The sequence below is a fragment of the Rosa rugosa genome, chromosome 2 (genome assembly GCF_958449725.1).
Source record: "Rosa rugosa chromosome 2, drRosRugo1.1, whole genome shotgun sequence".
In the NCBI taxonomy this organism is placed as follows: Eukaryota; Viridiplantae; Streptophyta; class Magnoliopsida; order Rosales; family Rosaceae; genus Rosa; species Rosa rugosa.
Window position 1 is genome coordinate 13,402,618 of NC_084821.1, and position 22,938 is coordinate 13,425,555.

General features: G+C 39.6%; 1 protein-coding gene and 1 pseudogene across 1 annotated transcript; one reads left to right on the top strand and one right to left on the bottom strand.

Moving 5' to 3' along the window:
• The first annotated feature begins 4,381 nt into the window (after positions 1–4,381).
• Positions 4,382–8,167, top strand: LOC133732191 (uncharacterized). Its single transcript, XM_062159681.1, has 13 exons — positions 4,382–4,468; positions 4,574–4,663; positions 4,787–4,840; positions 4,913–4,990; positions 5,067–5,135; positions 5,212–5,367; positions 5,439–5,565; positions 6,340–6,377; positions 6,725–6,814; positions 6,920–7,024; positions 7,407–7,556; positions 7,797–7,906; positions 8,001–8,167. The coding sequence occupies exons 1-13, from the start codon at positions 4,433–4,435 to the stop codon at positions 8,050–8,052; spliced, it is 1,155 nt and encodes a 384-aa protein (XP_062015665.1). The 5' UTR covers positions 4,382–4,432; the 3' UTR covers positions 8,053–8,167.
• Positions 8,168–18,366: 10,199 nt separating this feature from the next.
• LOC133730386 (uncharacterized) lies at positions 18,367–22,707 on the bottom strand (annotated as a pseudogene).
• Positions 22,708–22,938: the final 231 nt, after the last annotated feature.

The following is a 22,938-nucleotide window of genomic DNA, read 5'->3' on the forward strand; positions in this document are numbered from 1 at the left end:
GGTCGAGAGGCTGCAAATCTGCGATTGGGAATTGGGAATTTGGGATGCTCTTACCCTAAAATCTGATTTCGGAGTGTCTTAGGTTAGCTGTGGTCATGCCTATAGTAAGAGTCTGAAAACTTACCAATAATGGGGAAACACGTGTATTGCTCGGTCTTTTCGGTCCAAGAAGTCTTCACAATTCATGAACCGGGACCGGCCCGACAGTTATACATCCTAAGACCGAACCAGCCCGAAATCAGTGATATAATGAGAAAAGCCCGGACCGAACCTGCCGGTCCGGTCCGGGTTGGTCCTGTTTTCCGGGTTTTCGGTCATTTGTGCCCAGGCCTACTAGCAATCATGATGAATTTAATGAAAACTACGATAATAATAGGACAAATAAAAAAATCTACAATTAAGGTATTTTAAGATGACGTTAATCTTGCTAGTTGACTTATGTTTGTCAGATTTAAATTATGGCAATTTTTGTCATATTTAAATTATGGTAATTTGTGTAATTCTTTGAAAAACAAAATCTAATATTTTATCGTAGTTGGCAATAATTAAGTGTAGATCGAAAAGAAATAATAGGTGGGTTTTTTCCATTAGATTTTTTAGGAATTGTCCCTATTTTTGTTTTTTCTTATGGAATTTGGATTCATGACATCGCCAGTTGGTAGGAATATCTAGTATTCCATAACAGAAGTTTTCAACTTCTTTAAGCTGTTTCTTAGCCATTTTGGCTCTAAGATTCGCTTTGTATTGTTCTTTTAGTAATTGCCTAATTTTGTCAGCAATTCCTCCAACTAAAAATTTTTCAATTGGTTTTTCAGCTATGCTTTCTCTCACAACTGTTCAGGAAGTTTCCTGTGTAACAAGATTACTAGATCAGTGTTTTCTAGTTCATCTATTGTACAATAGTATTCTTGAAATGCATTTAGATATTCTTCAAAATATCTCATGTCACAAATTTTGAGAGCATAGATATTTGATTTGGCTGCTTCTTTGGCATTTTCACTCAAACTTGAGAGATCTCCACAGAATTGATCGTACAAGGGTACTGCAAAATCATATAGTGATTTCAAATTTTTATCTCTTCTAGCCAGTCTCTTCATCTGGCAATCTCTTTGAAAGACAAATAGTATTTTTTGGCTACTCCTGTGAGAGTAGTTTCATAATACACCTGAAGATCTGGTGCTTCAAATTTTCCAAGGGTAAGAGCATAGGCCATCATGAGGCTATCTACCCATTGGTCAATAGTTTTTCTTTTATCTAGAGCATTGTCTAGATTTACCATATACCGTAATTTGTAATTGGTACCCTAGGCATATTGTCTTCTGGGACAAATCTTTGAGAATTTCTTTCTTCCTTTTTGCCTGTAGGGGCTTTCTGTACATGGAGTTTCAGTTTTCCCTTTTCTCTGATGATAAAAGTTTTGGAATTGGAGCTTTCTCCTTCTTTCATTTCTATATCTTGATAAGGAAGGACTTTTCTTACCTTTCCTATTTTAAAAATTTTCATTTATTCGATTAGTTGTTCTAATCGTTCAGTATTTTTGCAAGATTTGGCTTCATCATAGAGTTCATAGAGTTTTTTTTGCTCTAAGCATATTTACTGGTCTATGTAGATCAGCTTCTAATTCTTCTTTAGTAATAGGATCAGTTGGTTCTTCCACAGTGAATTTGGTGCCACTAGTACTTGTGTCTTTAGTGCTGTAGCATCTTCTGAGATGATTTTTGTTTATCCTGACATTTTCAGGACATACATCTCTTTTTCTGTGATCATCAAATTTTAGACTGGTATCTCCAGTCTTTCTGTTTTCATATATTGCCTCTTTGGCACTTTCTAATGGCTTCTTTGGACCAGATAATTTCCATTCTATAGGAAAAGTTACTTCATTCCAAGAAAGCTTGTGAATTTGTTGAGAGTAGTTCTTCTGATTGGTGAGGAATCCAGTAGTAAGACCTGAGATATTAGATATCCTTGTCTTAGGTTCTACTATGGTACTCATCAGTTTATAGTATATTTTGTATCCTATTGCAAGTTCTTGCATATTTTCTTTCATTGTTATGTCATCTGTCTTGACTCTCAATCTCAGACAGTAAGCAACATCTTTCAAGCTTATTGAGAAGTTTGAGAAACAGTTGAAATACGCCACTTGATTGCATAAAGATGCTTAAAGTGTTCCCAACAGACTAGCTTGAAAATTTGTTAGTCGATCTATTGTCTTGTAAGACACATAAAACTGAACAGTTTATGTCTTCTCGGGCAAGAAGTTTTATGCCTACTTGGACTGCTCCAATATGCAAAAATTGATAATTTTTTGCCCTTGCTTTGGCAACTTCTTGAGGAGTGATCATTAAAAGATATGTTTCTCCTGTTGTGGAAGGAGTTGTAAATTCCAACAATTTAAAATGATGGCTATCCATCTGTAGACACCTCCACTAGCAAGGCTAGTTCTCTACATCACCAAGCATAAGTAACTCCTACTTTGGGACATCCACGAGACATGGCAAGGCCCAACCGGGACATGCATCGTGTAGCCCTATGTTCAGGCTACGCGGCGGTATCCGGAAGTCGCAAATCCGCCACCGGGAAGCCACCTTCCCGCCCTTGCCAAGATGCCGCCACAACATGGCTTTCTACATGCTTCTAGGCTTTCTAGACTAGAATTGTGTAGTTACTTGTCCCACATCGAAAAACAAGTAGAGGAAGAGCATTCCTTCATCTATAAAAGGAATGCCTCCTCTCACTTAAACATCCATCCCATTACATACTTTGTAATCTTGTTAGGCCGCAAGGCTCAACACACTAGTATAGCTTTCAAGTGGACGTAGTCTCCCGCTCATGCAGAGGCGAACCACTATACATCTTGTGTCAATCTCTCTCTCTCTCTCTCTCTAAAGCTAACTAGAGATCTCACGGATCACTAACGTTAACACCATCAGTTCAAACTTTCCTCTTTTATAGATTTGTTTGAAATCTAATTTTGGAATTACGGAGTTTTTTACCTCCTATTCTATTTCATTGTATTCAAACTCTTCAGCGTTTAGGAGTTGTACACCTTTCTTTTCCCCAAAGATGCTCATCATTTTGACATCTCTTGCTACCAAGTGTTTTGGTTTTTCATATTTGATACTAGTCAGACTAGTAGAAGGTTATAGAAAAATCATGTTTGGAACAAGATTCTTCTCAGGTTTTTCTAAAGGCTTGAATCCATTAGCTTTCTTTGATTTTATTTGAGGCTTTTTCTTATCATTCAGTATATTTTTCATAGAATCCAACATTTCTTGTTGTTCATTGATTTTTTTTACTAACACTTGTTAGCTGTTCTTCTTCCCTTTTAGGAAGTTCTTTGATATAATCGATTTTATACTCCAATTTTTCTAATTGGGAGATTATATCTGGTACTTTTTCTAGATGATCTTGACATCTAGATACTTCTTGTATCAGGTTCTGATGTTTCTCATCAGAAGATTTTAGTAGATAATTCAACATCTCTAATATTAACTCAGACATTGTCCTTATTGGGGATTCCCCTTTTGAGCTTTTTTAGCAAGCTCTAATACCAGTGAATTGCGGATCTAACCGATGCTCAAATAATCAAGAGGTTTTTGTTCCTCTTTAAGGATAAACTTTAACTCTTCAATATTTTTCTCAATTTTATAAATTATGTTTTGTATTAGGAAGATTCTATCCCAGTATTCTGGAGTTTCTCTACTGAGTCTAGCTCTGCAGTCTTTTGCTTTTCTCAACTTTTCTTGCTCTTCTGCTAAATCTTTACTAAATATTCAACAGTTTGCAAAAAAATATATTCTAGACAAGATACGATCTAAATGTGCGATTATGAATAGTGAAAATACCTGTTTACCTTCGAGTGCAGAGGATAGATCTATAGCTGCAATATATATATATTTTTTTGGATGTCACGATGTCAGTAGTAACTAAACTCACACACCCATGCAGTGTATCCCAACTTTGCGAGACTAATCACACACCTATAGCTGCAATATGTTAGATAAATAAACTCAAAAGTATGGGTCCACTATGCTTTGTCAGTTAGTAATAGTTATTTATTTATTTATTTTTTTAACTAACGACATATACCAAAATGAAAGAGTGGAGCTAACTTGATATACTAATATAATAGTTATGAAAGTTGGTATACTAAAGTGTGGAAATGCCTAAAGTTTGGTGCATGGTTTGTGATGTTTTCCCTCATCAAAAAACCCTCTCCGTAGTCTGGAATCGAAACAAAACAGAGAGCCAGAAACGCCGTGCTGAGGCTGAAGAGGGAAAACCATCCTCCTCAGCCTCGCCTTCGCTCTGCCATGGATTCCCGGCACGCATCTCTAGGCCGCCGAACTGCAACGACCTCTTCAGCCTCTGCCCAAATTGAATTTTGCCTTCTATTATTGCTCATATTGTTCTGTGCACAAATAATGGAGGAATGAGAAAATCGGAGAGCGCGAATCGACTCTCTGAGGTAGGAGAAAACAACTTTTTTTTTTTTTGGAAGTTTATATGATTTGATTAACAATTTGTGCTCTTTCAGCTCAAATTCTTATAAATTTATTAATGGATTGTGCAGAGCGATGTTAGTACTTTAGTTTCTCAGATAAGAGACTTGGATAGGAAGAATGCAGAACTGGAAGAACAAAACAAAAATTTGGCTTCCATGGTAGGACTCTTGTGTTTGTTGTGCTTGTTTGTTTCTTTTCCGAAAGTTTTCACTTTAGGAGGGTTTGGTTGTGGGCAATGGTCAGTTTGGTTGCCTAATTATATTGTTGTCTTAATGTTTTAGCTTGAAACAAAGGAAGCAGGGAGTACTGTGCTGCAGAAACGTTTGAATGATCTGGTAAATTTATCACCTTTTAACATCCTCACCTTTTAAGGCTGCCCCCGTTTACTTTGTTTGCCGTAATTGTAGGAACAAAATACTGTACCGTCTTTGAGGAAAGCTCTCAAGGATGTCGCAATGGAGAAAGATGCAGCAGTTGTTGCACGGGTAATGACCGTCCATATGTTGCTTTGTCTCACTTTTCATTATGTATGGTCACTCACAGTTTGGTTTCTTAGTGTAGGAGGATCTCTCTGCCCAGCTGCGTATGCTCAAGAAACGTCTAAAGGACGCAGAAGAAGAACAGTATCGAGTATGCAATTTGTTTCTCTCCCATTTCCCTTGGAACAGCTAATAACTATCGTTTCTAACTACTTCTTTGGCAACAGGCTGAGGAAGATGCAGCATCCCTGAGAGCAGAACTCAATATGATACAGCAACAAACATTGAATGGCTCACTTTGTGCGCTAAACTCAATTGCTAATCCACCTGATCAGATAAAAACATTAGAAATTGAGTTAGCTAACATAAAGTCTGAGTTTCAGGTAACAATTCTATTTGTTTGATGGCCTTTTGTAGTTTCTGCGGGTGTCTAACCTTAGTGAAAATTTTGTAGAGAGAGTCAATGTTTAGACTGCAAGAACAACAACAATTAGCAGAGGAGCAGGCTCGAGCATCCATCCTTACATCTGAGAAGCAAGAATTGGAAGAAAAACTTGCAGTTTTGTCTAGAAAGTCCTCAGGTACCATAGCATATAATTTCCGAGATTAGAATTTTCAACATGGAGTGGCTTTTAGATGTTTTGAGCTATATCCATTCCCCTAGATGTGGGTTTTTTTATTTTATTTTTTGGTTCATGCCGCTTACCTTTTCTATTTCGAATTTACTTGTGAAGATTATTTTAGTAATTATGATGGGGCAGTAGAGGATGCACATATGGTCCATCAGTTTTAAGTCTTACCAAACATATTACAACTCCATGAAAATTCCAGATAATCTTGTACTTCAGACAACAAAGGTAAAGTAAAGAGAGCCTTTATGATGCCTCTTTTAAGTCTAGGCTTCCATCCTCTGATATGTAAAAGAGGCTTAAAATGGTTATGCTTAAAAGACTATTGCTCAAGAAAAGTTGAACAAATTGGCAACTTCATTTATGTTCCGAGAGGTAGAATTTTGGACAGCTGGCATTGTTATTGTTTTTGTTGCTGTAATTTGTTTGTACATCTGGTGATACATTCATACCTTCCTCTCTATCTAATATAAGTTGTATAACTTAGATCCCTTGGCCGTTAGAGTACTTGGAGTTGCACCTCTTTTGGCTTTTTAGTTTCATGAAGTATTTTTATTCTTCGCCTTTGTCTGTGTTACAATAGCCTAGATCCCTTTTATGGCTATGTTGATTTTGTTGTATGGCCTTTTAGTATAATTAACCTCTTCTATAATAGTCTTTTACAAAAGTGGTGGAGCTTCTGATTGTTGTTTCTATGTTGTTACCCCCCTGGTTCTTTCATTGCAGCAGTGTCAGACAAAGTGGCCAGCAAGGGATTTTTATTAGTAAGTTATTTAACTGATGTTCATCTTCACAGAAATTTTGTACTATCTTTGTCTATGAATGGGGGAAGGAAAAAATAGGATGGAATACATAGAGGTTAGAACTCAATGGCGTGCAATCTCAGTCACAATTCATCAAAATGTGATTTGGTTAATGGACAGAACTTTTGAGTGGGTTTCTCAGGATGGTCATAAAGGTAGTCAGTCCACTTGCTATAACCATAATCAGAAGCATGTTTACTATGACCATAATTTGACTGATTGATTAACTGTACCTTCTCCTGGTTTTGTTGGTCCTTAAAAAATTATGTTTTGATACGTGATTTACTGGTTAGTGCATTCATGGCCAGGAAGACAAGGAGATACTCGAGAAGCAGATGCATGACATGGCTGTAGTGATTGAGAAATTGGAAAACAGTAGACAAAAGCTATTAATGGAGGTAGTCTTGGCAATTTATTTTTCTATCATGACTCCAATGGCATTTTTGTTTTGTTTTGTGTATATGTTGTTTCACAGCAAACTCACTTTTTGTAAATGGTGGCAGATTGATTCCCAATCCTCGGAGATAGAAAGGCTTTTTGAGGAAAACTCTAATTTATCTAGTTCTCATCAGGAGGCTATGAGTATAGCTGTGCACTGGGAGAATCAAGTAATTTTGGTAGCTTAATTGATGAGAATTGACAGAATAAAGCTTGTGTTCAAGGAACTCTACTATTGCCTATCTGTGCATCTATCAATTAATTATTTTACTTTTATTTCTTTGTAGTATTATTTGGCTGTTTAGTTTCCATTAACTAGGCTGAAAAAATTGTCAGTTGTGCTTGAAAATGGGTGATATTGTTTAAGCTGACACTTAACTTTTGCTGGAATGGTAGTGAATCTATCTAATCTGAGCTTGTAGTATGAAACAACGTGTTGATGTGGAATAATCAATGATAAATGCAGAGTCTTCTGTTCTTGGAGTAGAAATCAGTTTTATAAATGTGCTCATCTATTTTGTTTTGCTTATTGCCCCTAATGTAAACTTGCAGGTGAAAGACTATCTTAAGCAAAATGAAGAGCTCCGAGGAGTCTTAGATACGTTAAGAACTGACCAGGCCAAGGGGTTGCTCGATTCCCATAACAAGGGCTCTAACAAGACCGGTTTAGCTGAATATACACCTGAAGTTCTCTCTATCAAGGTTAGTCTGTTGGTTTAGTGTCACATTTGATATCAGTAGAGTTATCTTGAACTTTCTCTTCTATGTGGATGTTGGGTTGTTAAGAGGTAGAGAAACAGCCAGTGCAGTATAACGACTTGTTGTAGAATAATCATAAGGAGTTATCTAGGAGAATGATAATCCAATTAGTTTTTGACTTTGTTATTTCTTAGGCTGATATTGCTGATACAGTGTATCATTGGGGTTGCTTTTTCTTTGTAGGATCAACTTGCAAAAGAACAGAGCAAAGCAGAGGCATTATCAGCTGAGGTATTACAGCTCTCAGCAAGACTCCAACAAACCACTCAAGCATACAATGGGCTTGCACGCCTGTAATTTTTCTTCTCCGTCTCTCTGTTCATCTTGATTTTATAAATTCCATGCAAGGCTACAGTAATAAGATAAATTTCATCTAATGTATGGCAACTATAAACCGGTGTTGCGAAACATAGAAAGCAGTCTCATTAAGATGAAATAAGATGGCCCTGTGACGGTGCGGTAAATACAAAACTTTTGCACTACCCGTTTACATAAAGTTGGTGGAATTAGCACATTTTTATTCTTTCATTTTTGTATTCGTGCTCGGCATCCTTCTTGTATTAAAATGTTCACTAGCCAAAACAAGGTATTTAAATCTTCACTGAATAGCTTTGTGTAGAATGATTGTTACAGAAATATAGTGAGAAATGAAAGATCTCTTTTACTTTTTTTGTTGCAGGAGAAATGAAAAGACTCATACATTATTGCAAATGAAAATCTCTTTACGATTAGAACTTATGGGACTATTTCAGCTGAGAGACTGAAATCTTATTTATAGGCTTGCTCTTAGTATCTTATACTTGAGTGGTTCTTCAGTCAATCAGTGACCTGTGTTCAAAAACCCAGAGCTAGAGGTTTTCTCTCTTTTGAGAGTCGGTGGCATCCCAATCTCTCTGCTCTTCACGGGCGTCTTTGCCCGGGTTCTTACCCCAATCCGAGGCACTTGGCCTTCTTTTTCTCGTTCTGTTTTCCTTTTCCTTCCCTCTGTTTTCCTTACGTGGACGATCCACTTGAATCACCAAACCTTCCCTTCTTCCCAATCTTATTCTCTCTGTATTTCAGATCCGATCATGTGCACCTTTGTGTTACATCTCCCCTATTGTTCGTCTGCAGTCAACAATGCATGTGACACCTTCGATTTTGCTCCTTGGAGCGTTGCTTTAAACGGTTAACCGCTAGTGCACATGGGGTTCTACCCATTCGTGCAACACAAGATTGCCAACCTTTTGGCTGCTGTCTTTATGATCCCTTCGTGGTGATAACATAGCATTCATGACTATAAAAGTTAACGAACCTGAAGGAAGAAGAGAGAGCTTACCAGAAAGAGAGAGAGAGAGAAAAGCTAGAAAATATCTGAACGTAATTTCAGAAAATGAGAGAGTCCATCTCTTTATTACAAGCTAGGTATTTATAGTAGTCAACATAAAGCAACCCTAACTAACTTTCTAACTGACTAATTAACAGGCTGTGAATTCTCATGGAGAAATCCACATCAGCATAATGATCTGTAGGAAGGCTAGGAGGGAAATAAGGGAGTATGATGACATGGCTAACACCTCCCCTCAATCTCAGTGGGGGAGAACACACTGAGATTGGTGCAATGCTCCTTGAACACTGGACTGTGTAGCCCTTTTATGAAGATATCTGCAGTCTGCTGTGAAGTAGGAACATATTGTAGTAGAAGATCACGTCTTGGAACACGCTCTCTGACAAAATGAAAGTCATTATCCAGGTGTTTAATCCTTGAATGAAACACTGGATTTGAGCACAAGGCTATAGCAGACAAATTATCACATTTGAGTAGTGGAGGAGCTGGAACACGAACATGGAGATCACAAAGTATGTGTCTAATCCAAGATATGTCAGCTGCAGTATTGGCAAGAGATCTATATTCAGCTTCTGTAGAACTCCTTGAGACAGATCCCTGCTTCTTAGACTGCCATGAAATAGGACAATATCCCAAGTAGACAATGAAACCTGTGGTAGACCTTCTTTGATTTATTTCTCCAGCCCAATCAGCATCACAATAAGCAGTAATATATGTTGGAGATGAGCCATACTTGTAGAAAAGACCATTCTTTATTGTTCCTTGTAGATATCTCAGTATCCTTTTCACAGCAGCATAGTGAACATCAGTAGGAGCAGTCATGAACTGACAAACTGTGTTCACTGCATAGGCTATATCTGGCCTTGTAAAGGTAAGATACTGAAGCGCTCCAACAATGCTTCTATAGAGCGTAGGATTTTCCAATGGTATACCTTCATCTTTCAACATCTGTGCATGAGGTAAACATGGTGTATTACAATCCCTGCAAGTTTCAAGACCAGCTTTCTTAATAAGCTCTTTTGCATAAGTTTCTTGAGACAAGAAGAATCCTTTCTGCATATGCTTAATTTCAATGCCCAAAAAATGAGACAAGGGACCAAGATCCTTCATATCAAAGACATCACTCAATTCAGTGATAACAGATGTAATACCTAACTTGTCTGAGCCTGTTATAATAATATCATCCACATATAACAACAAGGCCACAACACCATGCTCAGTACTTTTCACAAACAAGCTGGGGTCTGAATGAGAGAATTCAAATCCAAGTGAAGGAAGAAAGTTCGTAAACTTTTCATTCCAAGCTCGAGGGGCTTGTTTTAAACCATAGAGTGATTTTTTCAAGTGACACACATAGTCAGGATGAGCAAAGTCAGAAAAACCTTGAGGCTAATACATGTAAACTTCTTCTTTTAGATCACCATGAAGAAAGGCATTTTTGACATCTAGCTGTCTTAATTCCCACTTGTTTATTGCAGCAAGAGCAATAATCAACCTTACTGTACTGTGTCTCACAACTGGACTGAAAGTTTCATCATAGTCTAAACCTTTTTCTTGATTATATCCCTGAGCAACAAGTCTTGCTTTATACCTTGAGATACTTCCATCTGGATTTTTCTTGATCTTGTAAATCCATTTACTACCAACAATGTTCTTACCTTCAGGTAAAGGTACAAGATCCCATGTGCCTTGCTTTTGAAGAGCATGTATTTCTTCAGCCATAGCACAATCCCATTCTGGAATACCAGCAGTTGCTTTAAAGTGTTTAGGCTCAACAGGATCACATACTTCTAGTACAGTGGTGAATCCACAGAAGTAGGGCAATTCATCTAGGAGATTATGCTGAACTATGCAGGAGTATGCACAATAGTCTGGAAAAGCCTTTTGCTTAAAGATACCATTCTTTGCTCTTGTTAACATGGAATGACTGTTATAATCTCTAGCAGTATCTTCAATAAATTGTAGCTCATGTGGAAGATCATCAGTAATATTTAGACCAGCATTTATACTTTGGCCATCTAAAGTGTCATGAAGATGACCATTGGGAATATCAGGGTGAACTTCACTAGACTGCACCATCACACCATTCTCTTCTTCACTTGCATGACTCAAATCAACATTATTATGTCCATTGTTTACACCAACAACCTCATCAGAGGACCTTGCAGAACGAAAAGAGGAACCAGATGAAGATGAAGGCTCATTAGAACCATTAGAACCACTAGAACCAATCTCATTAGAAGCACTAGAAGTAGAGGCACCACCATTATCCCCCCCCCCCCCCCCCCCACAGCCACAGGTGGGGAACCAGCTGAGGGCTGAGAAGAAGACGCAAAGGGAAGCACAATTTGGAATGGATTAGAATGCAAGACAGGCAACACATGGGACTGAGGTGTAGACATAGATGGTGAAGAATATTGAAAGGAAGAACCAGAAGAAGAACACTGTTTAGAAGAAGAAATAGGTGAATGGAAATGGTATGGAAAAATGGTTTCATCATGCATAACATGTCTGCTCATCCACAGTTTATTCTTCTAAATGTTACAGCAAAACACACCCTTATAGCCCAAGGCATATCCAAGAAAAACACACTGAATAGTTCTAGGATCCAACTTATCCTGTGAATATGGTCGAAGATATTGATAGCAGGCAGTTCCAAAAATTCTGAGAAACTTAAGATCAGGTGCAGATCCAAACAACTCAATATAAGGGGAAGACATTTTCAAGGACTTACATGGCATTCTGTTGATGAGATATCCAGAGTGAGCAACAGCATGAAACCAGAACATTTTAGGAAGCCTCGCTGCAGCCATGAGTGTGACACAAGTTTCCGCAAGATGTCTATTTTTTCTCTCAGCAACACCATTCTGTTGAGGTGTGTATGGACAAGAGAGAAAATGCAGGATGCCTTTGTGGTCAAGGAAATTCTTGAAAGCTTTACTGTTAAACTCACCACCACCATCTGTCTGCAGAGACTGTATATCATAATGGAATTGTGTAGAAACAAAATTGGAGAACTTGATGAAAGTAGACAAAGTGTCTGATTTATTGATAAGTGGATAAATCCACACAAACTTTGTACAATCATCTATAAAAGTAACATAATATTTGAAACCCTCAATAGACAAACATGGTGCAGGACCCCAAAGATCTGAGTGAACTTTCTGAAAAGGAGTTACAGACTTTGACAATGACTCCTGGAAAGTCAATCTATGCATCTTTCCACTCAAACAATGAGAACACGTATGAGTAGATCTATCCTTATTAAACTGAACTTGAGACAGAGACAACATCTTAGAAGCAATATCATCAGCTGGATGACCAAGTCTGTGATGCCAAAGTGAAGACTTAACAGTAGCACCAAGGAAGCCACAGTGAGTTGTTGACTGAACAGGTTTGAATCTTGGAGTTTTGAACAGAAATAGACCTTCACCATTACTCTTTCCTCTGTACAGAAGAGCTTTGGACACTTTGTGCTGCACACAAATATTAGTTTCATCCAAGGTTATGAAGCATTGATTATCCCTGCACAACTTGTTAAAAGATAGTAAATTGACTGCCAGAAGAGGAACATGAAGCACATTATTCAGATAAAAGGTATGCTTGGCAGGAGTAAGCTTTGCAGCACCAATATGTTTAATACTCAAACCTTGTCCATTGCCAATGGTAATTGAATTGTTGGAGTCATATGGTTGAGCAATGGTGAGGTTTCTCAGGTCTGAAGTCATGTGATGTGTTGCTCCTGTATCTCCAATCCACACCTCTCCACAGTTGCTATGTTGTGAATTGGATGAGCTTGCACCATTGCAATTAGTATGAGCAGACATTGCAGTGAGTGAGGCAAGTGGTTCAGCTTCTTGAAATGAGTAATTGCTCCTATGATGATAGTCAAGAGCAGCATGGCCTTTAAGTCCACAGATTTGACACACAACAATAGACTTTGTAGGATGAACAGCAAGAACATCTGTTCTGTAAAAGCAATTTACAGCAGTGTGCCCTCTCTTACTGCAGATTTGACACTCAGGAGTTATGCCATTGCTGTTCCTGTATTCACCATTATTGGTATTTGCAGGGTTTTGGAAGCATCGACTTGCAATATGCCCTTTCTTGTGACAAATGTGACACTCCATGTTTTGGTAGCAGTTACTTGCAGAATGTCCCTTCTTATTACAAATTTGGCACTCTATCCCACCATAGCTCCTGTTATAACCACTGCTTTGACCATCCTGTTGAGAAAACTTGCCATTGTTGTTGCTCCATGCAGATTGCTTAGCATTATTTCCATTCCAAGAAGTCTTGCCTTTATCATTCCCAAAGGAACTTGATGATTGCTTGTTTCCACCATCATTTCCTGAGTACTGTGTAGTGTTGGTAGGCCTGTATGAGTGGTTTCTTGCTGCCATTGCAGTCATAGATCCTTGAGGCACAAGTTGGCCTTCAATGTCTCTCTCAGCAGCAAGGAGTTGAGCTCTAAGATCTTTAAGTGGAATTGGAGTATCTCTTGCACGAATGACTGTCTTAATCATGGAGTATTCATCAGGCAGGCCATTGAGAGTCACAACAACAATATCTTCCTCAACAAGATTGACTCCAACTGAGCTTAATTGATCTCTTGCATGTTTGATGCGCAGAAGGTATTTATCCACAGAATCAATACCCTTCTTAATAGTCTGCAGATCAGTTTTGAGCTGAATAATATTGGCTCTAGAACAGGTAGAGAACCTTTCCAGTAGAGCATGCCAAGCATCTTGTGAGGATTTACTGCCAACAATGATCTCCATGATCTCCTCATCCAAAGTTGCCATTAGCAAGCCAAGTAATGCCTTATCAGTTTTCTTCCAGGCCTTGAATGCATTAGTAATCTCATTTGTCACAGTCCCTTCATCAGTAAGGACAAAACGAGGTGGACATGGATAAGATCCATCAAAGTAGCCAAACAGATCATTTCCTTCAAGGACAGACTGGAATTGAAAGCTCCACTTCACAAAATTGTTCTCATTCAACCGAACAGTAATCATGCTCAACAAGGAGTTGATTTCAGCTTGTGACATTGCTTCAAAATTATCAACAATCAACAAGTTATAGTAATTATAACAATTTTCCTTTCAATACTCACACCAAGTTATATCATCGAGATGTTATAAAATCACACTTCCTTCCTTAACTAGAACTCGCAGATTATCAACAGCTCTTGCAAATTATGACAATCACAGAACTCATGCAGGTATTGATCAATTATAAACCAAGACTAATTGTTCGGACAATAGCACACAGCAAAGCTATTTGAAATTCTTGTAATAAACTTGATGCAAGTGAGCGAGTACTCACCAGAGATTGTCATCACGATTTGTAAGCTTGAAACGAAGCAAATAACCTTGATTTCAGAGAAGCAACTAAAGGCACACCTCGATTTACCGGAAATTTGAATTAGTGAAGCTTAAACATAAATTTCAAGTAAAACTCTGCAGAATAAGACTTAGTGAACCAGAAATTTCCACATCTAGAGCTTCAAAGTATGCATGAGTGAAAACGAAGCCACAGTAGTAGATCTAGAGGTCAATCTCACACAAATCTCACAAACTTCGATAAAACTCTGCAGAATAAGACTTAGTGAACCAGAAATTTCCATATCTAGAGCTTCAAAGTATGCATGAGTGAAAACGAAGCCACAGTAGTAGATCTAGGGTTCAAACTCACACAAATCTCACAAACTTCAATTGCGGAAGCAAGAAATGAATATAACTACTGTGATAACATAGCAACAGCCCACAGGATCATGAGCCAAAGCTCTGATACCATGATAACATAGCATTCATGACTGTAAAAGTTAACGAACCTGAAGGAAGAAGAGAGAGCTTACCAGAAAGAGAGAGAGAGAGAAAAGCTAGAAAATATCTGAACGTAATTTCAGAAAATGAGAGAGTCCATCTCCTTATTACAAGCTAGGTATTTATAGTAGTCAACATAAAGCAACCCTAACTAACTTTCCAACTGACTAATTAACAGGCTGTGAATTCTCATGGAGAAATCCACATCAGCATAATGATCTGTAGGAAGGCTAGAAGGGAAATAAGGGAGTATGATGACATGGCTAACACGTGGATCTGTTTGGTTTTCCTTTTCTTCAGTTTTTCTTGGTTCCTGCGGTGGCTTTCTGGTGGATTTATCACCTACAATAAAATTGAAAATTTTAGTTAATTATATTCTAGCGGTTCAGCTTCATTTTTGTTTTTGTCAATTTATATATGAATTAACCGAGAACCGCACCACAAGCGATGGTTTGGTTTTGGTTAAATCTTTTTCCATTTGAGTTCAGTTCAATATGATTTGTCCATTTTTGGTTTTAGACACATCTACAACACTTAAATTTTAGAGCTTATCAATCAATATGAATACATTTACGGTAATACTTTTAAAATTACAGCGGAGTTTTTTACTTGTTCCGATTACCAAACAATTATCCTATTTCACAACTCGTTATTCTCACAGTAAAAAATATTTCAATTGTTTGTTTTTTTTTCTCTTGACATCACAACAAAACCAAACTGGCCTGAAATCCACACAACAAAAAGTTTCCAATACTAATATTTTGTAACCGTTGTTGCTTCAGTGCTCTCATGCTTATTCCGAGGAGGGTATGCAATGTGGTGATTGTGGTCGGGTAAAGGCTGGGGTGGGTCTCGGGCACGAAGTATCGTCCTATCCATGCTTGGTCAAATTGCAACGTCGAGACCACGAGCCATATCAGACCATGTATTTATGAAGTGGAAAGTAGATAATCCAATAAGAATCCTTAGCTGCTTCCTTAGACTTGATCAAAATCGACAATAGGATGTTATCATAATGAGAAGAAATGGTTATGGTCAAAATTTCAGCTATAACTGACAAGACCCGCCCCGGATTCCACCCTGGAATCCGAAGTGGCCCTGCGGGACCCACTTTTAAAGAAGGTTTACCAAAAATTTCAGCATATATAACCTCCCTTAAAAAGGGACAACCCAAAAACCTGCGGAAAACAAATTTCACTTCTAATAATCCAACCACATACTTCTGGAGCCACCCTGCTCCCATCATTCAACCGACCCAAACTCAAAAAAAATAATAATAGTGTATCAAGTACTTCAAGTCTAAGAAACTCCAAGATTTAGGATTCTACAATTCACAAAGTTAGGCCGTAGACCTCAAATATAATTCATTACAAGTCTGGGTCACAAATCTCATAGTAATCAGAGCAAATCTAGGAACGTAAATTAACATAGAGTACAGTAGGTTAAACAGGTAACCTACGAAATGTGATGACGGAATCGGATGCAGTCACTATGGCTTACCCCTGAACGCCGAGCAGCAATACTGTAAACTGGGCATCTGAAACCGAATGGCCCAGGGAAAATTATTGAAAAACACGTTAGCGTGAGTGGACAAAAATAAACAAATTTTAACAAAAGGAAATTTAATACTTTCCCCATTTATTTCTCTAAAAACTCCCGATGCATGCAATGTTTAAGAACAACAAAACAAGAGGAGTTCTGTACAAGAAAAACCAACTAGCCCCGCTAGTCACAAACCAAAAGAAAAGATTGAAACTCCGGTACTCAAGAAAAATAGGACCAGCCCCGCTGGTTAAACGGAAATCGCACTAGCCCCGCTAATCAAAAATAGTAAAGTGAGTAGGGGAAGACGATAGCCATACGAGTGAGCCTCCCAAGCTCGGGTGATAGCCTCCCAGGCTAAAGTACTCCCATTACTCCCGTAATATACCCTTACGCCACTAAGTGTAGCGATAGGATACTGGGCTTCAGAATTACTGTCACAAAGACAGTAACCAGCGCCACAAAGGCGGAGGGCTTCGGTGATCCCATCACCTCGCCACAAAGGCGGAAGATCAATGCTAGCAATGATAATAGTCACCCAAAGTATGGCAAAAAAAATCCGAAAACCAAGTAAATCCATAAATACATAAGGCTTCCCCAACTCTCGCAAAAGAATTTCCATGACGTGTCCCACACGCCAAGATAAACTCAGATTCAAAAATAAATAAGATAAAATAAGCATAATCCAATGACGTGACTACGCACGCCATAAAATCTTCAAATAATAAATTATCCAAAACCATTTCCGAAAATAACCATATGCACGAGAAAGTAATACGATAAATAAATTATCATCTCAGAAACAAATAAATAAATGCATGCATCATTCTTTGAAAATAAAAGTCCACTCACAGTATATGGTCAATCCTGACGTCGCTCGGTATTTTCCTCGTATGGGGACTCCTCTCGTCCTGTACGAATAGCACTCGTAAAAATATATTTACAGGACGGAAATTAACTTTACGATAATTAGAAATTGAAATTCAAAACGTCCCCCTTCAAAATCCAACTTCTCAATTCACATCGAATCCATCCGTAATTCTCCAATAATATTCATTCATCGATATATAAATTCTAAAGTGAATTCGAAAGAAATTCGGCGATCGAATTCACGTAAATGACCAACCGATAATTTATATTCAATTCATAACTCCTCAAATTTTCAATCAAACTTCATGTATAAAATTTTACAATCATTATAGGATTTATGGAGCCAAAACAATAATTAAAACGCAGCTCTACGCGCCAACACGCGCCGGCGACCACCACCTCCGATGGCCACCAAATTCTGGCAGCAGCAACATCACAACAGACCCAACAATTTCTTCAACTACAATACATTCCAATTTTACCTTAAAGTACTCGAAATTGGCCGGTGAAGAAAACCCAGAAAAACCTCCGAACCCTAGAATTTGAAATCGTCGATTCGACCTCCACACTGCAAATCGTGACTCAAGGCTAGGGGCAAAACAATCCTGGGCAAAAACCGAACCTTTGATGGTGATTTGGTGGTCGGGGACAGCCGGAAACTGTGGAATCGCCGGAAAAACTCAAACTGTCCCTAAGAGGGAACTTGCTTAGATTCGAGGTTTTCCGGCCAAATTGTTGAAAACCAAGGGCACCAGCGTGTTGAGGGGAAGGAGGCGACCCCGTGGTGGCCGATTGTCCACCGGTTGATGGCCGGACCGCGGCAAATCGAAGGGGAAAGTAAACCGCCCGAAGAGGAAAGAGGGAGAGATCGGGGGAGAGGAGAGAGGAAGGTAGGTTTCCGGATTTGGAAACCTACCACAGTAAAATTTCCAAATTTATATATTTTTTACCTTGAACAGTAAATTTCTTAAATCACTCAAAACTTTCGCATACGAACTCCGATTTAAGTGTACCACATGTCCACGGACTCGGTTTAACGTCCCCTACAACTTACGTGAAGGAAATTTTCTCAAATTATTAACCCATAAAAAGTCAACTTCTAGCAACCCCTAAATTGATAAATACGGGGTGTAACAATTCACCCCCCCCCCCTTAAAAAATTTCGTCCTCGAAATTTACATACCTGTCAGAAAAGATGGGGGTAGTGACGTCTCATTAGGTCTTCCGGTTCCCAAGTAGCTTCTTCCACCAAATGATTACTCCACAGTAGCTTAACTAAAGGTATCATCTTGTTTCTCAGGACCTGCTCCCTTCTATCGAGTATCTGGATCGGTTTCTGCTCATAAGTTAGATCCTCCTTCAATCGAATAGGCTGTTCTTCTAAGACATGAGAAGGATCAGCAATATACTTGCGAAGCAGGGGCACGTGGAAGACATCATGAATCTTTGATAACCTCGGAGGTAGTATTAACTTATAAGCAACTGGGCCAACTCACTCTTTTATCTGAAAAGGTCCAATATATCGAGGATTGAGCTTCCCTTCTTTCCAAATCTTACAACGCCCTTCCAAGGGGACAATTTCAAGAATACCCAATCACCTTTTTGAAACTCCAAGTCTTTCCTGCGGTTATCCGCATAACTCTTCTGTCTACTTTGAGCTGCCCTAAGTTTCTCCTTGATCACCTTAACTTTTTCAGTGGTAATCCGCACGATTTCTAGACCTATGAGTTTTCTTTCTCCTACTTCATTCCAACACAGCAGAGTACGGCACTGCTTCCCATAGAGTGCTTCATAAGGAGCCATGTCGATACTGGAATGGTAACTATTATTGTAAGCAAACTCTGTTAATGCCAAATGGTCATCCCAGCTTCCTTTGAACTGCATAACACAGGCTCTGAACATGTCCTCCAAAGTTTGGATAGTTCTCTCTGATTGTCCATCAGTCTGTGGATGAAATGCAGTGCTAAAACTCAATCCGGTACCCAAGGCCTCATGTAGACTCTTCCAAAATTTTGATGTGAAACGGGGATCTCGATCAGAAAAAATAGAGACAAGTGGCCCATGAAGTTTTACGATTTCATTAACATAAAGTTCTGCCAGCTTGTCCATCCCGTAAGTTTTGTTGACAAGTAAGAAATGAGCAGACTTAGTGAGTCGATCCACAATCACCCAAATACTATCATGACCATTACGAGTTCGCGGAAGACCCGAAACAAAATCCATGGTGATGTGCTCCCACTTCCACTCCCGAATAGGCAACGGCTGTAGCAATCTCGAAGGTTTCTGTCTTTCTGCCTTTACCTGTTGGCACACCAAGCACCTACTCACATATGCTGCAATTTCCCTTTTCATATTTCTCCACCAATAGTATGGTTTTAAAGTTCGGTACATTTTTTGTCCCGCCGGGATGCATAGCGTAAGCAGAACTATGAGCCTCTTCCAAAATTTCTCGTTTAATATCATGAAGATTAGGTACACATATTCTATTTCCAAACATTAAGGCTCCATCTCTTCTGAGAATAAAGTCCGCTCTAGTGCCATTACTCACTGCTTCTTTTAATTGTCTTAGATATTCATCTTCATCTTGTGCCTCCCGCACTTTATCAATGAGAATCGGCCTCACATGGAAGCTAGCTATCAATGCTCCAGACTCTTTCTCAATCGTCAAATTAACCCCCATAGATCGCAATTCATAAAGTAAAGGAACTCGAACTGCCTTCAAATGGGCTAAAGAGCTAAAGGGCTTTTGGCTAAGTGCATCAGCTACCACATTGGCCCTTCCTGGATGGTACTCAATAGTGCAATCATAGTCCTTAATCAACTCTAACCACCTCCTTTGCCTCAAATTTAAGTCCCTTTGGTTGAGTAGATGCTGGAGACTTTTATGATCTGTGAAAATCTGGCATCGTGCCCCATAAAGATAGTGTCTCCATAACTTAAGTGCAAGTACTACCGCAGCAAGCTCAAGGTCATGAGTAGGATAGTTCATTTCATGAGGTTTCAGCTGCCTAGATGCATAGGCAATCACATTTCCATGCTACATCAACACACAACCTAAGTCTTGTCTTGAGGTATCACTGTAAATCACATACTCCCCGCTATCATCAGGCAATGCCAGAACTGGGGCACTAGTTAAACGTCCTTTGAGTTCATGGAAACTTTGTTCACACTCCTCCAACCAAACAAATTTAGCACCCTTCCTGGTCAATTTAGTGAGGGGGGCCGCAAGTCTAGAGAAATCCTGAACGAACCGCCGATAATAACCGGCCAAACCCAAGAAACTACGAATTTTCGTCACGGTGGTGGGTCTTCCCCAATTCAAAACCGCTTCCCCCTTTTGAGGATCCACACTAATACCTTCAGCTGACACCACATGGCCCAAGAATCATATGCTGTTAAGCCAGAATTCACACTTACTCAACTTGGCATATAGTCTAGCTTCCCACAAAGTCCGAAGTACTAGCTTCAAATGCTTAATATGAAGCTCATCACTCTTGGAGTAAACCAGAATGTCATCAATAAACACAATCACAAAACGGTCCAAGTATGGGCGGAATACTAGATTCATGAGATCCATAAAAGCTGCAGGAGCATTGGTTAATCCAAAAGGCATCACCACAAACTCGTAGCGACCATAACGTGATCGGAAAGCGGTCTTAGGTACATCGGACTCTCTTATCTGTAACTGGTGATAACCTGTCCTCAAATCAATCTTAGAAAAGACTTTGGCACCCCGCAATTGATCAAATAAATCATCAATTCGTGGTAATGGGTACTTGTTCTTCACTGTGACCTTATTCAATTTTCTATAATCAATACACAATCTCAAGGTGCCATCCTTCTTCTTAACAAAAAGCACTGGAGCACCCCAAGGGGACATACTTGGCCGAATGAAACCTTTGTCCAACAACTCCTGTAACTGGGTCTTTAACTCTTTTAACTCAGCTGGGGCCATTCTGTAAGGTGCCTGATATATAGGTGTAGTACCAGGGAGCAATTCAATGGTAAAGTCTATTTCTCTTACTGGAGGCAAACCAGGTAGTTCATCAGGAAACACATCCGGAAACTTCCTGACCACCGGAATATCCTCATTATTCAACACCTCCCTCTTGGTATCCACAATGTGTGCCAAGTAAGCCTGACAACCTTTATTCAAAAGCTTTTCAGCTGTAATGGCCGAAATCATGCAAGAGGAGAGAATGTTCCGCTCACCACGGAAAGTGATTTCCGATTTTCCTAGACTTCGAAACACTACTTCTTTACGGAAACAATCAACCAATGCACCATGTGCCTCTAGAAAGTCCATCCCCAGAATTACATCAAACTCAACAAGATCTAGAGGAATTAGGTTAGCCTCCAAGCAAAAACCATCAACCATTACACCACAATTATTGAAAACCCAATCTATCTTAAGGGCTTTTCCCGCAGGTAAAGAAACATACCACTTGCCTAAAAGAGGTGTTGACGGCACATTTGCAAAACATGCGAATCTACTAGACATAAATGAGTGCGTAGCACCAGGGTCAATTAAGGTTAAAGCAGGCAGATAAAAAATAAATAACGTACCAACGATAACCTTCGGTGAATCACTACCCTCCTGCTGGGTCATGGCGTGCAATCTAGCATGTGTCACAGGACGACCCCGCTGACCCCTGGTCTGCTGAGAACCAGCTCGACCTACCGAGCTAGTGCGGGCACTACTAGTAGAACCGCCAACAGAGGACTGGCCAACAGTCTGAGTGGGGGTAGATATGGCTCCCTGAGTCAAAAGAGGGCAGTCCCTCCTGAAGTGATCCTGCTGACCATAAATGAAACACCCCACTGTCTGATACTGCCCAAACTGAGTTGACTGACTAGAAGAAGCCCCACTCGAACCACCATGATAACTCTTGGACCTCTCAAGCTGCCCCGACTGTTGTCCACTAAACTGACCCCGAGAGAATCTCCTGACACGTCCCCTAAATCTAGTACGGGACCTCAAACTGGAACCACTGCTCTTCCCAATACCAACTGAAGAACCAGAACCGGATGTAGAAGTAGCCCTCTTAGATGGACCCTGGCTAGGGCCACCAGGATCCCTAGGGTGAAATCCGGCAGGTGAGTCCGACTCAATGTCCATGGCATAAGATACTGCCTCACCAAAACTCTTGTACGGTGTGCCTAACATCTTATCCTTAAACTTTCCTCCAAGTCCCTGGACAAATCTACGAATCTTACTTTGCTCTGTACGAACCAAATCCGGCATATGGTGAGCCAAGAAGAGAAACTCCTGCTCAAACTCTAACACTGACTGATCATCTCTCTTCTTCAAATTCAAAAACTGGTCCTGCATCCGATTAAGGTGGGCATCACTAAAGTACCGTCCATAGAAATGGGCCTTGAACATATCCCATGTCATCAGGCCAGCATTTGCAGGGTCATTGACCACACCAGTCCACCAATGCCAGGCGGTATCCTCAAGGAACTGCACCGCCAAATTAACCTTCCTATCCTCTGGAAGATCCATCTGGGAGAAAACTCTCTCCATCCTGTCAATCCACCGCTGAGCCTTTACAGGTGAGGCGACAGAAGAAAAAGTTTGAACCCCATGCCTCCTAGCACGTTCCACAGTATAGTAGGTACGTGACCCGGGGAGCGCTGCAGCAATCTGTCAAAAGAACTGCCCAAAAGTATCCGCAAACCTCCTAGGTATCTGTTCATCATCCTCAATAGGAGGAGTTTCCCTACGTGCTCGGTGATTACGAGCCATAGTACCTGA

Excerpts from the sequence above, each read along its gene's own strand:
- LOC133732191 (XM_062159681.1), top strand. The coding sequence starts at position 4,433 with ATGAGAAAATCGGAGAGCGCGAATCGACTCTCTGAG. Across the intron at positions 5,368-5,438 it reads ACATAAAGTCTGAGTTTCAG|AGAGAGTCAATGTTTAGACT; the intron begins GTAACAATTCTA and ends AAAATTTTGTAG. Across the intron at positions 5,566-6,339 it reads TTTGTCTAGAAAGTCCTCAG|CAGTGTCAGACAAAGTGGCC; the intron begins GTACCATAGCAT and ends CTTTCATTGCAG.